This window comes from Labrus bergylta, chromosome 19, assembly GCF_963930695.1.
Source record: "Labrus bergylta chromosome 19, fLabBer1.1, whole genome shotgun sequence".
Classification (NCBI taxonomy): domain Eukaryota; kingdom Metazoa; phylum Chordata; class Actinopteri; order Labriformes; family Labridae; genus Labrus; species Labrus bergylta.
In genome coordinates, this window is record NC_089213.1 from 19,273,925 (window position 1) to 19,289,805 (window position 15,881).

Here is a 15,881-nt window from a genome sequence, read left to right on the forward strand (position 1 = left end):
CAAACAGTGAAAACTACAACACTACCAGCAAACAGAACATTTGATGTCCTTTTTGAAGTATATTTTGCATATGAATGTAAAACTTACGACCTGAACACTTTGACTTCACTAGATACATAGAAAGAGCGTGTGAAGTATACCTCCCCGGGGTAACGGAATATAGATATAACTATATTTCCAGCAGAATTTTTATTTTATTTTATCTTATTTAATTTAGTTTTATTTTATTTTATTTTATTTTATTTTATTTTATTTTATTTTATTTTATTTTATTTTATTTTATTTTACTTTACTTTATTTTTACTTTACTTTACTTTATTTTATTTTATTTTATTTTATTTTATTTTATTTTACTTTATTTTACCAAACCAAAAGTTTCAGTGGTGCATTCTATTTCAGGCAGAAGTGTGTGTAGGTGTACCTTTTAAAACACTGAATATAATTTTAAATTGTAGTTAAGCCCCTGAACCTTTCAGGCACGCACACTGAATTATATACGTATAATAAAAACACGCCAGACAAACGCACCTTATCGTACCCAGAAGATTAAAGATACTACTCCACCATTAGGGGGCACTATTGTAGTGAGTAACGTGTTTTCTTCTCCGGCGCTCATTAGATGACGTCGTATCCGCGCGACTAAAAACGTACATCGTACAACAGCGGCCTGTGTTTCCACTTGCGCGCTGTAATTTTTCTCTTCGGTGGAGGATTTGTCTCTATAATCCATCACCATCATGAAACTAGTCAGGTGAGTTGACGTGAGAAGTCGCCGTTTATCGAGTGCTGTGATGTGAAATGATGAAAACATTGTTAATCTTGTGGATGAATACAGATGTAAACGGGGTGACGTTTCGGAGGCGGGAAGCGATGAATGAAATGAATGAACCTCTGCAACAAAACAAAAAACTGAGTACAAGGCTCTGAAATAACCCCGATAAGCACATACTCTGCTGCAGTCGTCGCTTTATTATCCAGGGTTTTTATTTGGCTGTAAAGAAAGGCAGCTTGTAATGTCTGCATTGTTTTCTTGTGTACCGTCGTGAATGATCTCTTTCATGAAGGCCCTCTGTTTGTTAGTGTCTGCTCAGTTTACTGATTAACAACACCATTTAACCAAACTGTATATATATATATTAGTCCTTAAGTAACTTCTCCCTCAGATGTTTGAAAGATGGGAAAATCGTATTTTAAACTTCCTTTCTTTAAGTAACTTTTTTGTGTATGTGCTGAAAGCTTCAGTCGGTAGCTCTCGTTAGCTACACGGCTAACTGAAGACTTGTTTGAGTGTTTGTGGATAATGGTTAATTATTTATCATTTAATAATGATTAATGGTGAAATAATGCTCGTATACTAAGGAGAATGTTGTGTGCTCGTATTAATAATCTTATTCATTAACTCTTACAGATTTTTGATGAAACTCAGCCATGAGACTGTGACCATTGAACTGAAGAATGGCACCCAGGTCCACGGCACCATCACAGGTGAGTGTTATCTGCTGTGTGTTTAATATTTATTAAAATACTGATTTGTTTTATTCCAAGTTAAAGTGACTAGACTCATAGTAAAGTATAATTTAATCCGAACGCCCCGGATGAAACTCTATAAACAATAAATGAGCAGATCATTGTTTATACATATTTTACCTTCGTTGAGGTAAAACTGCTCCATTACTTGAATTGCATAAAGAAATATCAATTCAAGTCAGCTTTTAGCAGATTTTTGGTGGTGTTAAAGTATGTTGTCCTTCTCTATGTCAGGACTGTTCTTCAGTTTTTAAACAAAGTACATTTAGACCAGTTTCTGTGGTGGAATGATAAAAGTCGTGAACCATCCTACACTGCTGATGCATTTAAGTGTTACACTTTGATTGATCATTGTGATCATTTTTGACCTGCAGTACATGAAAATAAAATGTAAATAATAAAAAAATAAAAATAAAACGTAAATAATAAACGTAGCTGTGGCAGCCTTTACTATGAATCATTGACCATTTTACTACACAGACTGATTGAAGCACTATAGACCTTTAACTAATGTACTTGTGAAATATTAAAGTACGCCGTCTTAACTCTTTGAAATAATTGTTGAGATGAGAATTTTATTTGCTCTATAAATACATTTCCACAATATATATTTTTTTAATGCTTGTGTTACCTTCATGTCCTTTCTTGTGTCTGAAGACACAATGTTCAGAGGCTGATCTGTTTACTCTTCAGTGTGCTGCCACACAGTTTGTGGGCCCTCTGTCACTACTTTTTAATTCAGTTTTCCCGATCAACACTACGATGCAATACTGAAACGTTGTTTTTAAAAAAAAAAATTTTTAATTGCCTATATTTACATTTTTTTTTTAATGCTTTGGGTCAAAAATGGGAAATGTTTAAAAATGTTGTCAGTTCAAATCTTCTGGAGATACACCTCTGAGTCTTTGCAGTTATTTCCCTCTCAGATTTGTGAATAAGAATACCTGTTGACGTGCGTTCAAGTCGGTATCCCCTCTTCTTTCTGTTCTCATTTAGGTGTTGATGTGAGCATGAACACTCACCTGAAAGCGGTGAAAATGACTCTGAAAAACAGGGAGCCCACTCAGCTGGAATCACTGAGTATCCGCGGTAACAACATCCGCTACTTCATTCTTCCGGACAGCCTCCCGCTGGATACTTTGCTGGTGGACATTGAGCCAAAGATCAAGTCAAAGAAGAGGGAAGCAGGTAAGAAATGTCCTAAAAACCATCCAGGTTCACTACAGATAACTATAACTGAGTCCAAGTGTTTTCCTCTTGTGATATTGGAAGGTATTAGTTGTGTAGTCTGGCCTAATGAAAGGTTTCTATAGGATTAGGAGGTGCTCTTTTGGGTTTGGTCGTGTAGTATGAGGTGTGACACAGATGTGTCTGTTTATTAATCAGCTATCTGCTAAACACTAGTTAGGGTAGGGTTTGTTTTTAACCCACTGTGGGTCACATTTGACTTAAACATAATTAGGATGAATTGAGGCAAAAACAACAACTTCATGGCACTGCTAGAAAAGTTGTCACTCGCAGATTGAGTTGGTTTTATGGTCTATACAAAAGTTGTGTATTTGTACTTTTTTTTTCATGAATTCCGACAACAGTCTTGATGTACCAGTAGGAAACTTTAGAGGAACAGAGAGCTAGATTTGAAAGAGCATCATACAAAGATAAAAACACTACAATCACTGACACAACCTGCTGACACAAGGAGACTGTATGAATGTCGCTCCTTCATGCATTTTAATGATTTAAAGGATGCTCTTAGTTACCAGTGATTATTGATAACTATACTACACACTTTATTCCTGATTGACCAAACCATTATAGTTGATGGTGGTGTGTGTTGTACAGGATATGTCATAGGATCAGGTGAAATTGCTGCAGTAAATATCTTGATTTTGGTTTTAGGCACTTTAGACACTCACTTGGTGTGAAGAGTGAAGTCATGACTAATTAATATAAGTCTGGTTAAACTGGTCGGGCTGTGAATGTTTGGCTACTGTTTCTCACTCCATCTCTTCTGTCTTCTCAGTGGCTGGACGGGGGCGTGGAAGAGGACGAGGCCGTGGAAGAGGAAGAGGACGAGGCCGTGGCGGGCCAAGGAGATGATCATCAGGCCCAACATCTGCCGTCCTCAACCCCACTGTTTGTACAGGATCTTTTTTTTTTCTTTTTTCAGATGGAGCGTTTTGTGAATTTCCATGTATTTTTTGTTTTTTTCTCATTTTGTACATTAAAATCCTTAAGAGGAGAGGTTTGACTCTGCATTATTTCCAGTTTAGTAAAAGGATTATTTTGTTAACCTGACATTGTTTTCATAGTCTGATTTAAATAAAGTGTTTTGCACAGAAATATGTATTCACTAAACTGATTGAGAATAAATTTAACAGAGCTGACATTCAGCATTTATCTTTAGATCCTGAGTCTCATTTGGGCCTCGGTTAGTAAATCCACAGAACTGTGTGTCTACACGCCAATAAATGTTTTTTAAATCAATACTTAAAGATCTAATATTTCAGATAAATCATGAAATAACCTTACCATAACATGTTTTGGACGCCCCAACAGCATAGACCTAACAGTAATGCTAGGATAAATATTGGAGATGGTTTTGAAAAATGGAGAGGGGGTTAGGGTGCAGACAGTTTTCCTGACTGATGCAGAGCTGGTTTAATACTGAAGCTTCAGTTTGTCAGCATTGTGTGTGCATGTGGACTCTAGGTTGGAGGGTCACGTGGAGAGCATTTAATCTTAATATACTCTTTGTATTTGAACCTGTTAGAAGGATAGTTCAATAGTAGTCAGATCCAACAGGTAAAGTTTGTTAACCTCTGATTTCATAAAATCTAAATAACTTAAAATAGGCAATGTAAAGGATTTAAATTCAAAACCTTGGATTATAAAAATGTTCAGGCTTACAAATGGAGAAATGAATATTTCCTTGATTGAGGGGTCTTGATGACAGACCCAAAGGGTGTGCAGGTGAAGAGTATTTTACAGCTTTATCATTTTATCTCATTCACATAATATGAACATTTTCTGACAAAAGGCAGTTCAACCACCTGAATCTAAAGCTTCAGAAGTCTACCTGTGTGTTTAAGTCAACATGTTGACATTGTGACTGTATTATTCTTGATAACGGACGGTTCTAGTTCGTCACTGACAGTATGACCACAGAGTTTGCTGATTGATTAGATTTAGGATAACATGTACTTCCTCCATGAGATGCAGCCACAGAACATAAGCCCCTGGCGTGACGGATGAGACCCTAATGATTAGCTATTAAACCTAATTTAATGACATTTAATTAATTATGAATATTGATTTCCCAAAGTTATGGTACGTTTATTTTAAATTATAAACCACAGTTCATACACGCTAAGCCAGCTATATTCACTCTTAGTAAAAGTAAGCAATACAAGACCAGTAAACATCTTGTAAAAAAAATTATTTAATGTAATGTAACATTTTATACATGTTAAGTCAACATCTTGACATTGTGATTGTATTATTCTTGATAATGGACAGTATGGCCACAGAGTTTGCCACACACACACAGTAAACATAACCAGTCTGACGCCTCTTATCTTACATCTATCACACACACACACACACACGCACGCACACACACACAGTCACTTCCTCACTCCAGGGTCACTTGTTACGTCATGGGCTTGTGCTTCGGTGCTGCCTTCTTTGACTATGACTTTGCTTATTACACTGACTGTCCCTTTAAGTGCCAGGCAGGCAGCTACAACACTGTAAGAGTCTCTGGTAAGCTTTCGGGCAGCTCCTTCAGTAACCAGACGTCCCTGTTAATATTTAAGTTTTAGCTCTTATGTCTCGTCCAGCCGACAGGACTGACCAAAGGAAAAGATGTCTGTTGTTGCTAAGGGTCTATTCCTGTATTTCGCTTTTGGAAGCAACCTGCTGAAGGAAAGACTGCAGCTTGCTAACCCCTCGGCGGTATTTTTCACCACTGCTCGATTGAAGGTAACTTACTGTTAGTGCAATAGCTCTATTTTGTAGCAACTGTATTAAGTCAGATATACAAATAAAGCACCTGTCAGTAGTTCTCCGTTTATTCATTAATTCATTATTTAAAGAGAACCGCATGTACTGTAGATATTAAAGAACAATAGTGTTAAGAGTACTATACTATAGTACTAACACATCTTGAACGCAGCACAGCTCGCTTAATGATCGTGAATGTGCCATGAGATAAATCCTCTAGAGCAGGGGTGTCCAAAGTGCGGCCCGAGGGCCATTTGCGGCCCTTGAGGGGATTTTTTGCGGCCCGTGACTTCAAATGAAGAATCAGAAGATTTTGAGGCCTTGATTAAGATTGGCGCATTATCTTATTTTTCTTTTTTCATGTTAACAAGGGCTGAACAATATTCCTAAAATAGAAAATGTTCAGTAACATGTATGTTGTTGTTGTTTTTTTTATTTTTTTTTTTATTTACAGCTTTTACTATTTTCCATATTTTGTAAACTATGAAATAAAACGTATGCAAAGTTTTTGCAAACAAGCAGACTGTTGTTTAACCATTTAATGACCTGAGCTAAATGCAGAAAGCTTTTCCCAAAAAAATGAACCACGTTACAGGCTAAGAAAAATAAACAAATAAAGTGGAACGAAGAAATCAAAATATTGGATTTCCTTTTATTAAAGGGTTTCTTTAGCGAGCCTTTTGATTCTGATCTACAAAGCCTAACTATTTTTCCAACTATATTTTAAAAAACAAAACCTGTGGCCCGCGAGCGATTCTAACATTTCTAAGAAATAAAGTTTGGACACCACTGATCTAGAGGAATACCAGTTTGCTGTCAAAGGTTTAAAATGACTGCCGTGAATTCAGCTTAGTCTCATCTTTTCATGGCCACCTGCAACAACAGGGCCTGAGTGTCCTCCAGCTGTGATATCTAACAGAAAACTAAACTCACTGTGGTATTGCTGAAACAAACAAAGCACTACTCTTTACGTCCCAGTGAAATGAAAGACATTTTTGTTTGAAATACACAATGCTTCATCAATATCAATATCTTATTGTCCATAACTCACTGTCCCCTGTTTGTGTTCAGGACTATGAGCTGGACTTTGGCCTGTGGGCGCAAGATGCGAAGAACTCTTGGCATGGAGGAGTTGCAACAATCCTCTCCCGTCCTGGAAGCGAAGTATGGGGGGTTATCTGGACTTTGAGCGATGAACATATCACAACCTTAGACAAGTGAGAAAGCATAAACAGCCAGCCGTCAACCAGTTCAGGAGTTAATGTTTGTCATTTTAACCAACACATTCTCTTTCATCTTAATGTTTCATCAGACAAGAAGGGGTGAGCCTGGGACTGTACTCTCCACTGGAGGTTTCAGTTGAGACTGATAAAGGCCTGATGCTCTGCAGGACTTACCAGATGAACAATTTCCATCCCAGTCCTCCCTCTCCTCAGTACAAAGAGGTGTGAGCATGTTGACACTGATCCACAGACAACACAAACCAATGTTTTTGTGGCTAAATCAACGTGTTAGCCTCACTGCATTTCTTTCTCTCTTTATCATTAAGGTGGTGTGTCTAGGTGCAGAGCAAAACGGACTACCTGTGGAGTATATGAAAAAGCTGGAGGCCATTCCAACGAACAACTACAGTGGCCCCTCAATCCTTGATCAAATCAGACCTGCAATGAGTTAGAAATTCACTGTTGTTGACTTTGGAAACATTAGATGACAAATTACACGTGACGTCATTATATTATGATGATGTAATAGTGCACTGATTATAGTTGAATGTTACAAACAGTAGTATACAATGAAGTGTGTTCTAGTTAATAGGATAGAAAAAAAACCTCTTAGTCACGACTTTAAAGGTCAAGACATCGTCACGGCAACAATATGTAACCAGAAGTAAATACAACATGCACTTACAGTATGATGACTTGTTTGGCTGTGTCCATTTGATCTTTAACTTGGAGCTGCCATTGAGCACTTTTTTCCAAGAAGTATGTTGACAAATGTTAGAAACTAAAATGTACATTGTTGGCAGATAATTGTCTTCCATTATTTCTAAGGAGTGTATTAAACACTGATATGAACGTCTTTCAGCCTTCAAGTGGAGTCCTTTTAATGTGACCGTAACAACTATTTTCTTTTTCTGCTGATTAAGAAGTAATGAGAATTTTCCACTTATTTCAACATTATAGTAGCACAAGGAACAAACACATTAGGATGCTCTAACACAGCTGGCTTTACATATTTTTTATTAGGAAATGAAAAACAAAATGAATGAATTATTATGTAAAAGAAACCCACTTTATTTTTTATAACTCAATGGACTTGGACAGAATGAGAATAAGTACCACTCCCAACATTGTTGCTCCTCCTGGAATTATAGAAAATACAAATAAAGTACAAAACAAAACAGCAGTCAGGAGAAAAGAAGATATATGTGGAACACCCAATCATTGTTTTGTATGCTTTGTTAAATGTCTAGATAAATGCCTACAAGTATATGTAGGCTTCACAATGGCACAACTCATACTTTCATCTGATGAATTAAATGCTCATGCAGGCAACTTTGGATTTGAGACAACCACGTGTTCATCAGCTCTAGTTATTCTCCAAAACTTGTAATGTTGGAAAATGTGTACATTCTCCAAAATCTGGATTCAAAACTGTAACGTGAACACTCGCTAGATAACCAGAAATCATTCCTCCCTCGCTCAAACTGTTCAAATGTAGAGGAGGGAGCCTTGTGAAAATGAGAAAACCAAAAAACATAGCTGTACACAAGACAGAGATAGGTCCAAGTGTATTAAACAAAGACAAATGCACAAAAAGAAAGCACAATATAATATAAAATCAACTTTATGTCAATGGGTGCAAGTAAATCTGGATATCAGCAGACAAGCGATGATGTACCAAATCACTTTTCTTTTCCAAAGGGGCTTAAATAAAGGGGGCAAAAAAGGAAGGATTTAACAGGAGTGAATCAGTGCTTTAGTTGAAGTCAGTATGATTAAAATATGAGGGATTGTAACCAGCTAAATACTACTGACACCATAATATCTTACAGACAACAAATCTGTTTTTGATTATTTTGTCTTAAAGAGCATTGTAACGTGGCTTTGTATAAATGTGAAAATTAGAATATGAACCACCAACAGCGTACTGAAAAAGAAAAGCACTATTAATGGAGGCTACATTAACAAACTGCCCTCACTTTCAGGTAACTGTATGCTGGGGAATACACTGTGTACACTGCATAATGAACTTCTCTATTAACTATCAACACAAGAGGCCGTCATTAAAGTATCAGAGTTTTATTCTGTTTTAAATTAGGGATAGCAGCATTTGCATTATTTGCCGTTTTCAGGTCATTTCCATCTTCTAAACACATTCCATCTGCTCCACCTGTTCCCCGCCTGAAACCTTAACATTTCCACTGTCATCCATAGCTTCTGGTCCATCTTCACTCTTTTCCATCGACTCCGTTGCATCTGCAAGCTCTATAGTATCTGCTGTAGGTGGCTCTGGAACGAGGAGGTTGTGCTTGACTTTGTTCAGTTCTTTCATGTTGAATCCGAGGAGAATGGCCGCCGAGTTGCTCTTGAGACTCTTCATGCACTTGCTGCGCTTCTTGCTGAAGAGAGCTGCCAGCTCGGCTTTTGTGACTGACAGCCTCTTGCACAGCTCATCAGACTCGGCTTTGTTGGCGTAAGGGTTTGTGTTGAAGTATTTGGATATGAAATCTCTGCGCTCCTCGCTGCTGCGGCGCTCCACTGGTGTTGGCTCCAACGCTAGCTTGACTGTGGGGTCGACGTGAATCACAGGCTCTGGTGGGGGCAATAACCTCTGCTGCTCTCGCTTCCTACGCATGGCTGCCCTTTCCTCCCTCTCTCGTTTATTAGCCTGGATGACCTCCTTCAACGCGGCCTCCAGCCTTTGCTTGGACTGAATCTCTGCTGCTGACTCTGCAGGCCTGGCAGCGAGCACCGGTGGAATCACTCGCGCTGGAGCCAGAGCTTGTTTCACTGTCATTCCTTGTGGCACTTGGAGAAAGTAGAGTCCGGAAGGCTGGCTGAGCTGCTGAACTAGTTTTGGCGGTGGCTGGGGTTGTGCCGGTGCTGCCTTGGGGAGTTGTGGCTGTGGTTGCTTTGGTGAACAGCGGCATCGCTGAATGTGGAGCATCACGGCCTGCTGGGTGACCTTTCCTGTGTACACACCGTTGCAGTATATGCACTTGAAAGCCTCTGTCTTGAGTATGGCATGAATGGTAGGTGCCACAAAATGTTTTTCTTTCAGGTGCTGCAGGTGTTGGGACTCGCTCTGAAACTTTTCATCACAGAAGGGACAGTACGTGCTGTTTATTTTCAAGGGCGCTGGACATATTTCTGGCTGACTGGTGGGCTGCAACTTAAAGAAGATGAGGTCGAGTGAATTCGTGACCAGGGCGAGATTTACCTCGACGTCTCCGAGAACTTCTTTGGGTGCGGTTGTGTTGACGTCAAAGTAAGGAAACAGGATTCCAGAGCCCTTTGTGTAGACCCTGTACTTCTGTCTCAGGAAATCACAGTATGCCTTGCTCGAGGGATTGTGTATCTTAACATGCTCAGCGAGCTGTCTGATTGAAAAGAACAAAGCCGAGCAGTACAAACAATTCAGGCCATGGAGTAGATGTTGGAAGACACTTTTTTCTGATAGTAGAATTTTGCACGTGAGACATTTGACAGTTTTGTCTGGCATTTTCTTTAAGAAGGCTGCTCTTGCCGCCACACTCTCTGACTTGGCTGAGGTGGATTTTGTCTGGTGAGCCACTTCTGTGTGGATATCAAAGACATTGGAGGGGAAAAGTTCATTGCAAAGTGGACAGGTAATCCATTTCTTGGTTTGTGGTGAGGAGTTACTTGTCTGCTCGATCGGCTTGAGAGGGGTATTTGTATTCTGATTTCCTGGCACTGCTACCTGCAGCGGAGCAAAAGTGTATGTGGGCATGCCGTTCATTCTGTTGCCGGTCGGGATCAGGTGACTCAACAGAGACTGTGAAGTCAACATGGTACCTTGTAGGGTGATTTGGTTGGTTGATACATTTTGTGTGACCATACCTGGTTTCGATACTGGTCCACTTGTTAAGCTGGCCTGCATTCCAGTTTGGAGAAGGATTTGCTGTGCTTGTGGAGCCTGTTGTGCTTGAGAAGAAGGAGGAGCCAGAGCCATTGATGCCTGTTTGAGAGACACGTTAGACACTGTTGGAAGCTGGACCATTGATGGCCCTTGGGGCAAAGCACTTCTGAGGGCGATCGTGGCACCAGGCTGGAGCAAACCTTTAGCCTCAGCACTAGCTAGCTGCACCAGCGCTGATGCCTGGGGGGGTAAGAAAGCTTGGTTGGTCCCAGGGGCACAGATCAGAGTCGTACTGTTTGTACTCCCTGTTAGTTGCTGTAACGTTACCACAGTCCCAGCAGGTTGGCCGTTACTTGGCAGCACCAAAGACTTACTGTTGAACATTTGAGTTGTTTGCGGCTTAGGAGCGATACTTGGGAAAGTCACAAACAACCCATTCCCGTTCGGAGTTGATTTCATGGTATAGTTCTTGTTCTCAAAAATTAAGCTCTGTACTTGTGTGCTCACTGCATAGTGCGATGGCTCCACCAGCATGTGATGCAACATTTGGTCAAGGGTCCCAGTGTTCACCCTACACACCTTGCAGCAGTGGATCTTTATAGATGTGGTGCCTTGAAGGTGTAATCTGTAACCGATAAACTGTTCTGCCATTCTCTCCAGGTGCTTGAGGATGATGTGTTTCTTCAACATGAAGATGGAAGAGGCTGGAAATCCACATTTTCTGCATTGATACCTCTCATTCCCACGGTGGTTGAGTGCAGGTCCTTCCCTTGCTGGTTGTACATGATTGGCTAGTTTGGTGTGAAAGAACATCATGTGCTTCTTGACCACCTTAGGGTGGCTGATGAAGAGGCACTGAGAACAGGGTGCGAGCGAACAGAAGGACTGTACATATTTATGACAGCGAGTGACGTGGGTCCTGAAGTTGTAGATGTTTTTAGTGGAGTACTTGCACAGGTTACAGCACAAAGATCGCGACCGATAAGGCCACTAAATGGAAAGAAACAGAAACAGCCGGTTATTTCAGTTTATATCAATAAACAATGTTCTTTTGCACAGTCAGTACAGATGTTACAGTCATGCTAACCTACACATCTGAAACCTTACTGTATCTGAAACTTATACCACAAGGTAGACATTTGTTAACTAAAAGTTCATTAACATTTTAAATCATTTAAAAAAATAAAAAATAAACTCAAACTTGGAAATAATCTTTTCAGTAGAAGGTGTTTATTATTGGAACACTGACCTTCTTATATAGTCTGCCATTGTATCCATCAGTGAAATCAACCCACTCAGTTTCTTGAAAGATGTCACCTTCATCTGAGTTTTTCTCCGAGCTTTCATTTAGATCCTGCAAAGTAAACACACACACACAAAAAAAAGAAAGAATAATGAAGGATTCCGATGACACAAATAAAGTTCTGCCAAATGATTTTTGAGAATAAGAATAGAAATTAAAAGAAAGCTAAATTGTCTTCTGAAATCACCTTGAAGTTACATGCCAACTTTCAAGTACATTTTTAACAAAATCCTCATGCTATTGATTGAGATTGTATTCAACTTCATTACTTGTAGGTGGAGTCACATGATGTACAATATGATGCTTGTATAAAACAACATTTAGCACTTAGAGCAATCAGATAAATGTTGAGGAGAAACAACAAACACTGTTAATATCTGAGTTGTTATGATGTCATATATCACAAGAGTAAAATGTCTGCATGTCAATAAAAACCCATCCAGACCAGTTTCATGAGGTTTTAGAGTTATTGGCTGGTTTTCTATCAGTTTACTGACGTGTTGTTTTGGGAGGAGGTTCGGATCAAATATAATAAACATAAAAATAATGACAAATATTCAAATATGAATATCTAAATACTTCAAAATATCTGACAAGGAAAGATGGGTCAGCATATCCATGTAAGAAATAAACAATACCACAAACAGTAGACACAACATCAGACCATCCAATCCCACTTGTTGCCATAACAACCCAAGAAAGAAATCTATGTGTGACTGACTACATCAATTGAAATCTGATCCAATGTTAATTTATCTAGAAACTATTTCAACTGGGAGGCTGTTGCTGCACTTAGTGTGGAGTTTGTTTGCCAATGTATTAATGGATTGAATGTTTAATGTTGAACAGATGAGTATGAATGTTGTATATTCAGCAAAGTCAGCATAACTTTCCTTTTTTAAATACCTTGTTGTTAATTGTCTTACAAACTGTAGGCCTAATGCAGATGAGCCATGTTTTCTATACTGTTATACTTTGTTTTACTATAAGCAAAACCCTAAGAAAAAAACATGCATTTAGCATTTTAATGGATGAACTGAACTATAAGCAACATCAACAACAAAACATTCTGCAACTTCACTATAAGTTAGGGAGGGACTTTCTCATAGACAGCGTTAAGTATTGGCAGCAGGCTTTGACACCGGATGTGAGAACTAGAGGAAAAGATCGATACAGCATAGTATCGCGATATTTTGCATGGCGATATTATATCATCTCATGGCCGCCAAGTATGGATACTTTATTATATTAGTATAAAAATTTTGTTTTTTGTTTTTTTAATTGCTGAAGGGGTTGCACAATTCATTTTGAACAAGTCGCATCGTTAATAATTACTGCAATTAAACTACAGTTAAAAAAGTTATTAGTTATTATCATTAGTTAACGCAATATATTGTATTGCAGTTATTAGCATATTGCAAAATGTTTAAACTCGCAATAATATCGGATCAGGACTCAAGTATCGTGATAATATCGTATCGCGTCTGGTGACACCCACCGCTAGTGAGAACAAACAGCACCAATAATCTGCACTGGGCCAGATACTGGGGTATTATGTTGGTCAGTGTAAGACATGCATGATTAAAGATTAAACAAATGAAATCTGATGATAATATTGCAACTTTAAGAAAGAATCTTCGAATATACAACAGTACACATACCTTCAGCAGGTTTTGGCAGTCTTCAAGTCCTATCTCAGTCAGGATGTTTTTCACGGCCTTCCTTGCCTTTCGGATCTTCTCAATATTTCCAACTGGAAGCTGATACATTGTTTTTTACAGGCCTTGCAAAAGAAAACAAGTGTTTATTTCTCATAAGTTGGGAGTATACAATTGTAATAATGCATCAGTTAAACAGGGTTACAACAATTAATCAACTGTTTTGATAATCTATTTATCTTTTACGCCCTGTTTAAAAGCTTCTTCAAACTGTTTTTTGTTATGTTTGATGGTAAATGAAGATGCTTTGTTAACTGGGAAAAAAAAAAAAAGGTGCAAACTTCAGACATCACATTTGGCTTTCTATACATTTTCTATAAATTCCTTTTGACATATATATGAACTTAATGGCAAACTGGTTAAATAAAATCGTTATTTGCAGCCCTATGAATAATATGTCTATTATTATATTATATATAATATGTATATCACGATGTTGTTGACATATTTCCTGGCCATGGCCAACAAAGCGACCACAATTTTCTACTGCATAATGGAAGAACAGTAAAAGGCATGCACTACTACAGACACAAACTCAGATGATGTGTTCAATGTAAAGACAAACAGACCAGTACACATGAGCCCATCAGGTCATTCTGTTATTAAAGTAAGTTACTAAGTGTTAAGATTATAAGGTTTGCCATTATATCACGTTAAACTGCTGGCAACACAAAACTTACCGAGATTGAATGATCGTAATTATGAGGTTATAAAGTAGTAAACTCTGAAAGAAAACAACAGCATGGCTGCACATGATGAATATTATGTCTGCACAGGCAATGCGATGTTATGCTTCTATGCAACAGCTGATCTCACTCTGCACAACTGTATAAATAATGATTTGACTTTTTCCAGATGTGTCAGAAAACAATATTCCTCCGGCGGGTCCACAGTGTGCATTCTGATGTTAAATGTCTACAGATGAACAACCTGTCATTTCACACTGCTGCTACCCCATGCTAACACTTCAGTGTGTGTTTGTGTGAGTGGAGTCTTTTTACAGATCCTGGCAGCACGCCGACAACGACGAGCCGTGTCACTAAACCATGCTGCGTCTTCCCACTTGACGATGCCCACAGCCTCCTCTACGATATTTACCTCGTCCAATCTTTCGGCGTAGGTTAACGTTAGTAGTCGCTGTGCCTCCTCCAACAGGGCTACCGTTTTCCACTTCCGCCGGCCCTCAACTGTGCGTGTCCGTAAGCTGCGTGTGCTACTGGGGCTGCACGCAGAGGCTCATCCGAGCAGCTGCATCTGTCTACACACACCGAGGTATGAAGGGTGAAGTCTTATGTGAAAGGTGGGGTTTGTAAAGATAAGTTAATTTTGGTCTAGCTTTTGTCCCTTTCTTCCCCTATTGAGGAAAAAATGGCGCACAGGTTCAGGATCTGACGTAGCAGCCCTCATTTGCATACAGGACAAACTGACCAATAGGAGAGTTCTCAGTCCCAAAACTAAATCACTGTCTGTTCTTTCACAAACACTCAAACTTGTAGTTTCACAGCTTGAGGTGATCACTTTCATCACTATCTCTTTGAATTTCACGTGTTTACTGACTTGTTAATTGGACACTTGTTCCAAACAACAAATAGCTAGGCATGGGGGCGTGGCTACAGTGTCAGTCACGTGGTACAGTACTAAGACTAACCAATAAGCCTTCGAGAAAATGAGCTAAATGGGTGGTCCTTAGAGTGTGATGTCATATCATGCTACTTTTCACATCCAATTGAAATGGACCACCATTTTGATGGGAGATGAAGGTAAATTCTTAGCCTACAGATGTTTTAGCTAGCATATTTTAAAGTTACAATTTGTTTAATGTTGACCAATAACAAAAAAAGGAAAAATAGCTAGCTACTTTTCCAAAGTTATGTATATCGATAACTAACCTTTTTTTGACAAATTTTAATGTTAAGTGATGCCTAGTTTTGAAAGTCGAATATTCGAATATTTTTCCAGGTTAAACATTTCGCATTCAACTTTCTTAGCGACAAACGTGTCCACTCTTCCTCTAAGTGAGCAAAACCGGAGCCACCTGTTCAAATTACGGCCCATAACTGCTCATTTTGTCTTTTAAACGTACAAGGTAGCGATACTTTATCTAAATGTCCTTCTTTGTACTTTTGACCTAAAATTTCTCACGTTACCAATCTTAAGCCATTTTGACGACTGAATCGTTTGTTAGCTCTACCTGTACTGTGACTCCAGTGGTTCAGACCATACTT

The 15,881-nt window shown here is 38.9% G+C and overlaps 3 protein-coding genes across 3 annotated transcripts; 2 read left to right on the top strand and 1 right to left on the bottom strand.

Annotated features, from left to right (window-relative positions):
* The first annotated feature begins 595 nt into the window (after window positions 1-595).
* Window positions 596-3,769, top strand: snrpd1 (small nuclear ribonucleoprotein D1 polypeptide). The gene is made up of 4 exons (XM_020631709.3): window positions 596-751; window positions 1,409-1,485; window positions 2,524-2,715; window positions 3,551-3,769. Exons 1-4 carry the CDS (start codon window positions 738-740, stop codon window positions 3,625-3,627), a joined length of 360 nt encoding a protein of 119 aa, XP_020487365.1. The 5' UTR covers window positions 596-737; the 3' UTR covers window positions 3,628-3,769.
* Window positions 3,770-5,228: 1,459 nt separating this feature from the next.
* Window positions 5,229-7,611, top strand: ggcta (gamma-glutamylcyclotransferase a). The gene is made up of 4 exons (XM_020631647.3): window positions 5,229-5,511; window positions 6,604-6,749; window positions 6,845-6,977; window positions 7,082-7,611. The coding sequence occupies exons 1-4, from the start codon at window positions 5,395-5,397 to the stop codon at window positions 7,205-7,207; spliced, it is 522 nt and encodes a 173-aa protein (XP_020487303.1). The 5' UTR covers window positions 5,229-5,394; the 3' UTR covers window positions 7,208-7,611.
* Window positions 7,612-7,757: 146 nt separating this feature from the next.
* adnp2b (ADNP homeobox 2b) lies at window positions 7,758-15,050 on the bottom strand. The gene is made up of 4 exons (XM_020631646.3): window positions 14,755-15,050; window positions 13,600-13,721; window positions 11,885-11,989; window positions 7,758-11,625 (listed from the first exon to the last, which is right to left on the bottom strand). The coding sequence occupies exons 2-4, from the start codon at window positions 13,705-13,707 to the stop codon at window positions 8,902-8,904; spliced, it is 2,937 nt and encodes a 978-aa protein (XP_020487302.1). The 5' UTR covers window positions 13,708-13,721; window positions 14,755-15,050; the 3' UTR covers window positions 7,758-8,901.
* Between the last annotated feature and the right edge of the window lie 831 nt (window positions 15,051-15,881).

What these genes read in the sequence shown, in the direction of transcription:
- snrpd1 (XM_020631709.3), top strand. An exon ending in GGTCCACGGCACCATCACAG is followed by an intron (nt 1,486 to 2,523) that starts GTGAGTGTTATC and finishes GTTCTCATTTAG; the next exon opens with GTGTTGATGTGAGCATGAAC. An exon ending in GTCAAAGAAGAGGGAAGCAG is followed by an intron (nt 2,716 to 3,550) that starts GTAAGAAATGTC and finishes CTGTCTTCTCAG; the next exon opens with TGGCTGGACGGGGGCGTGGA.
- ggcta (XM_020631647.3), top strand. Translation starts at nt 5,395, where the DNA reads ATGTCTGTTGTTGCTAAGGGTCTATTCCTGTATTTCGCTTTTGGAAGC. An exon ending in TCACCACTGCTCGATTGAAG is followed by an intron (nt 5,512 to 6,603) that starts GTAACTTACTGT and finishes GTTTGTGTTCAG; the next exon opens with GACTATGAGCTGGACTTTGG. An exon ending in CCTCTCCTCAGTACAAAGAG is followed by an intron (nt 6,978 to 7,081) that starts GTGTGAGCATGT and finishes TTTATCATTAAG; the next exon opens with GTGGTGTGTCTAGGTGCAGA.
- adnp2b (XM_020631646.3), bottom strand. Translation starts at nt 13,707, where the DNA reads ATGTATCAGCTTCCAGTTGGAAATATTGAGAAGATCCGAAAGGCAAGG. An exon ending in ACTGCCAAAACCTGCTGAAG is followed by an intron (nt 11,990 to 13,599) that starts GTATGTGTACTG and finishes TTTACTTTGCAG; the next exon opens with GATCTAAATGAAAGCTCGGA. An exon ending in ATGGCAGACTATATAAGAAG is followed by an intron (nt 11,626 to 11,884) that starts GTCAGTGTTCCA and finishes CTTTCCATTTAG; the next exon opens with TGGCCTTATCGGTCGCGATC.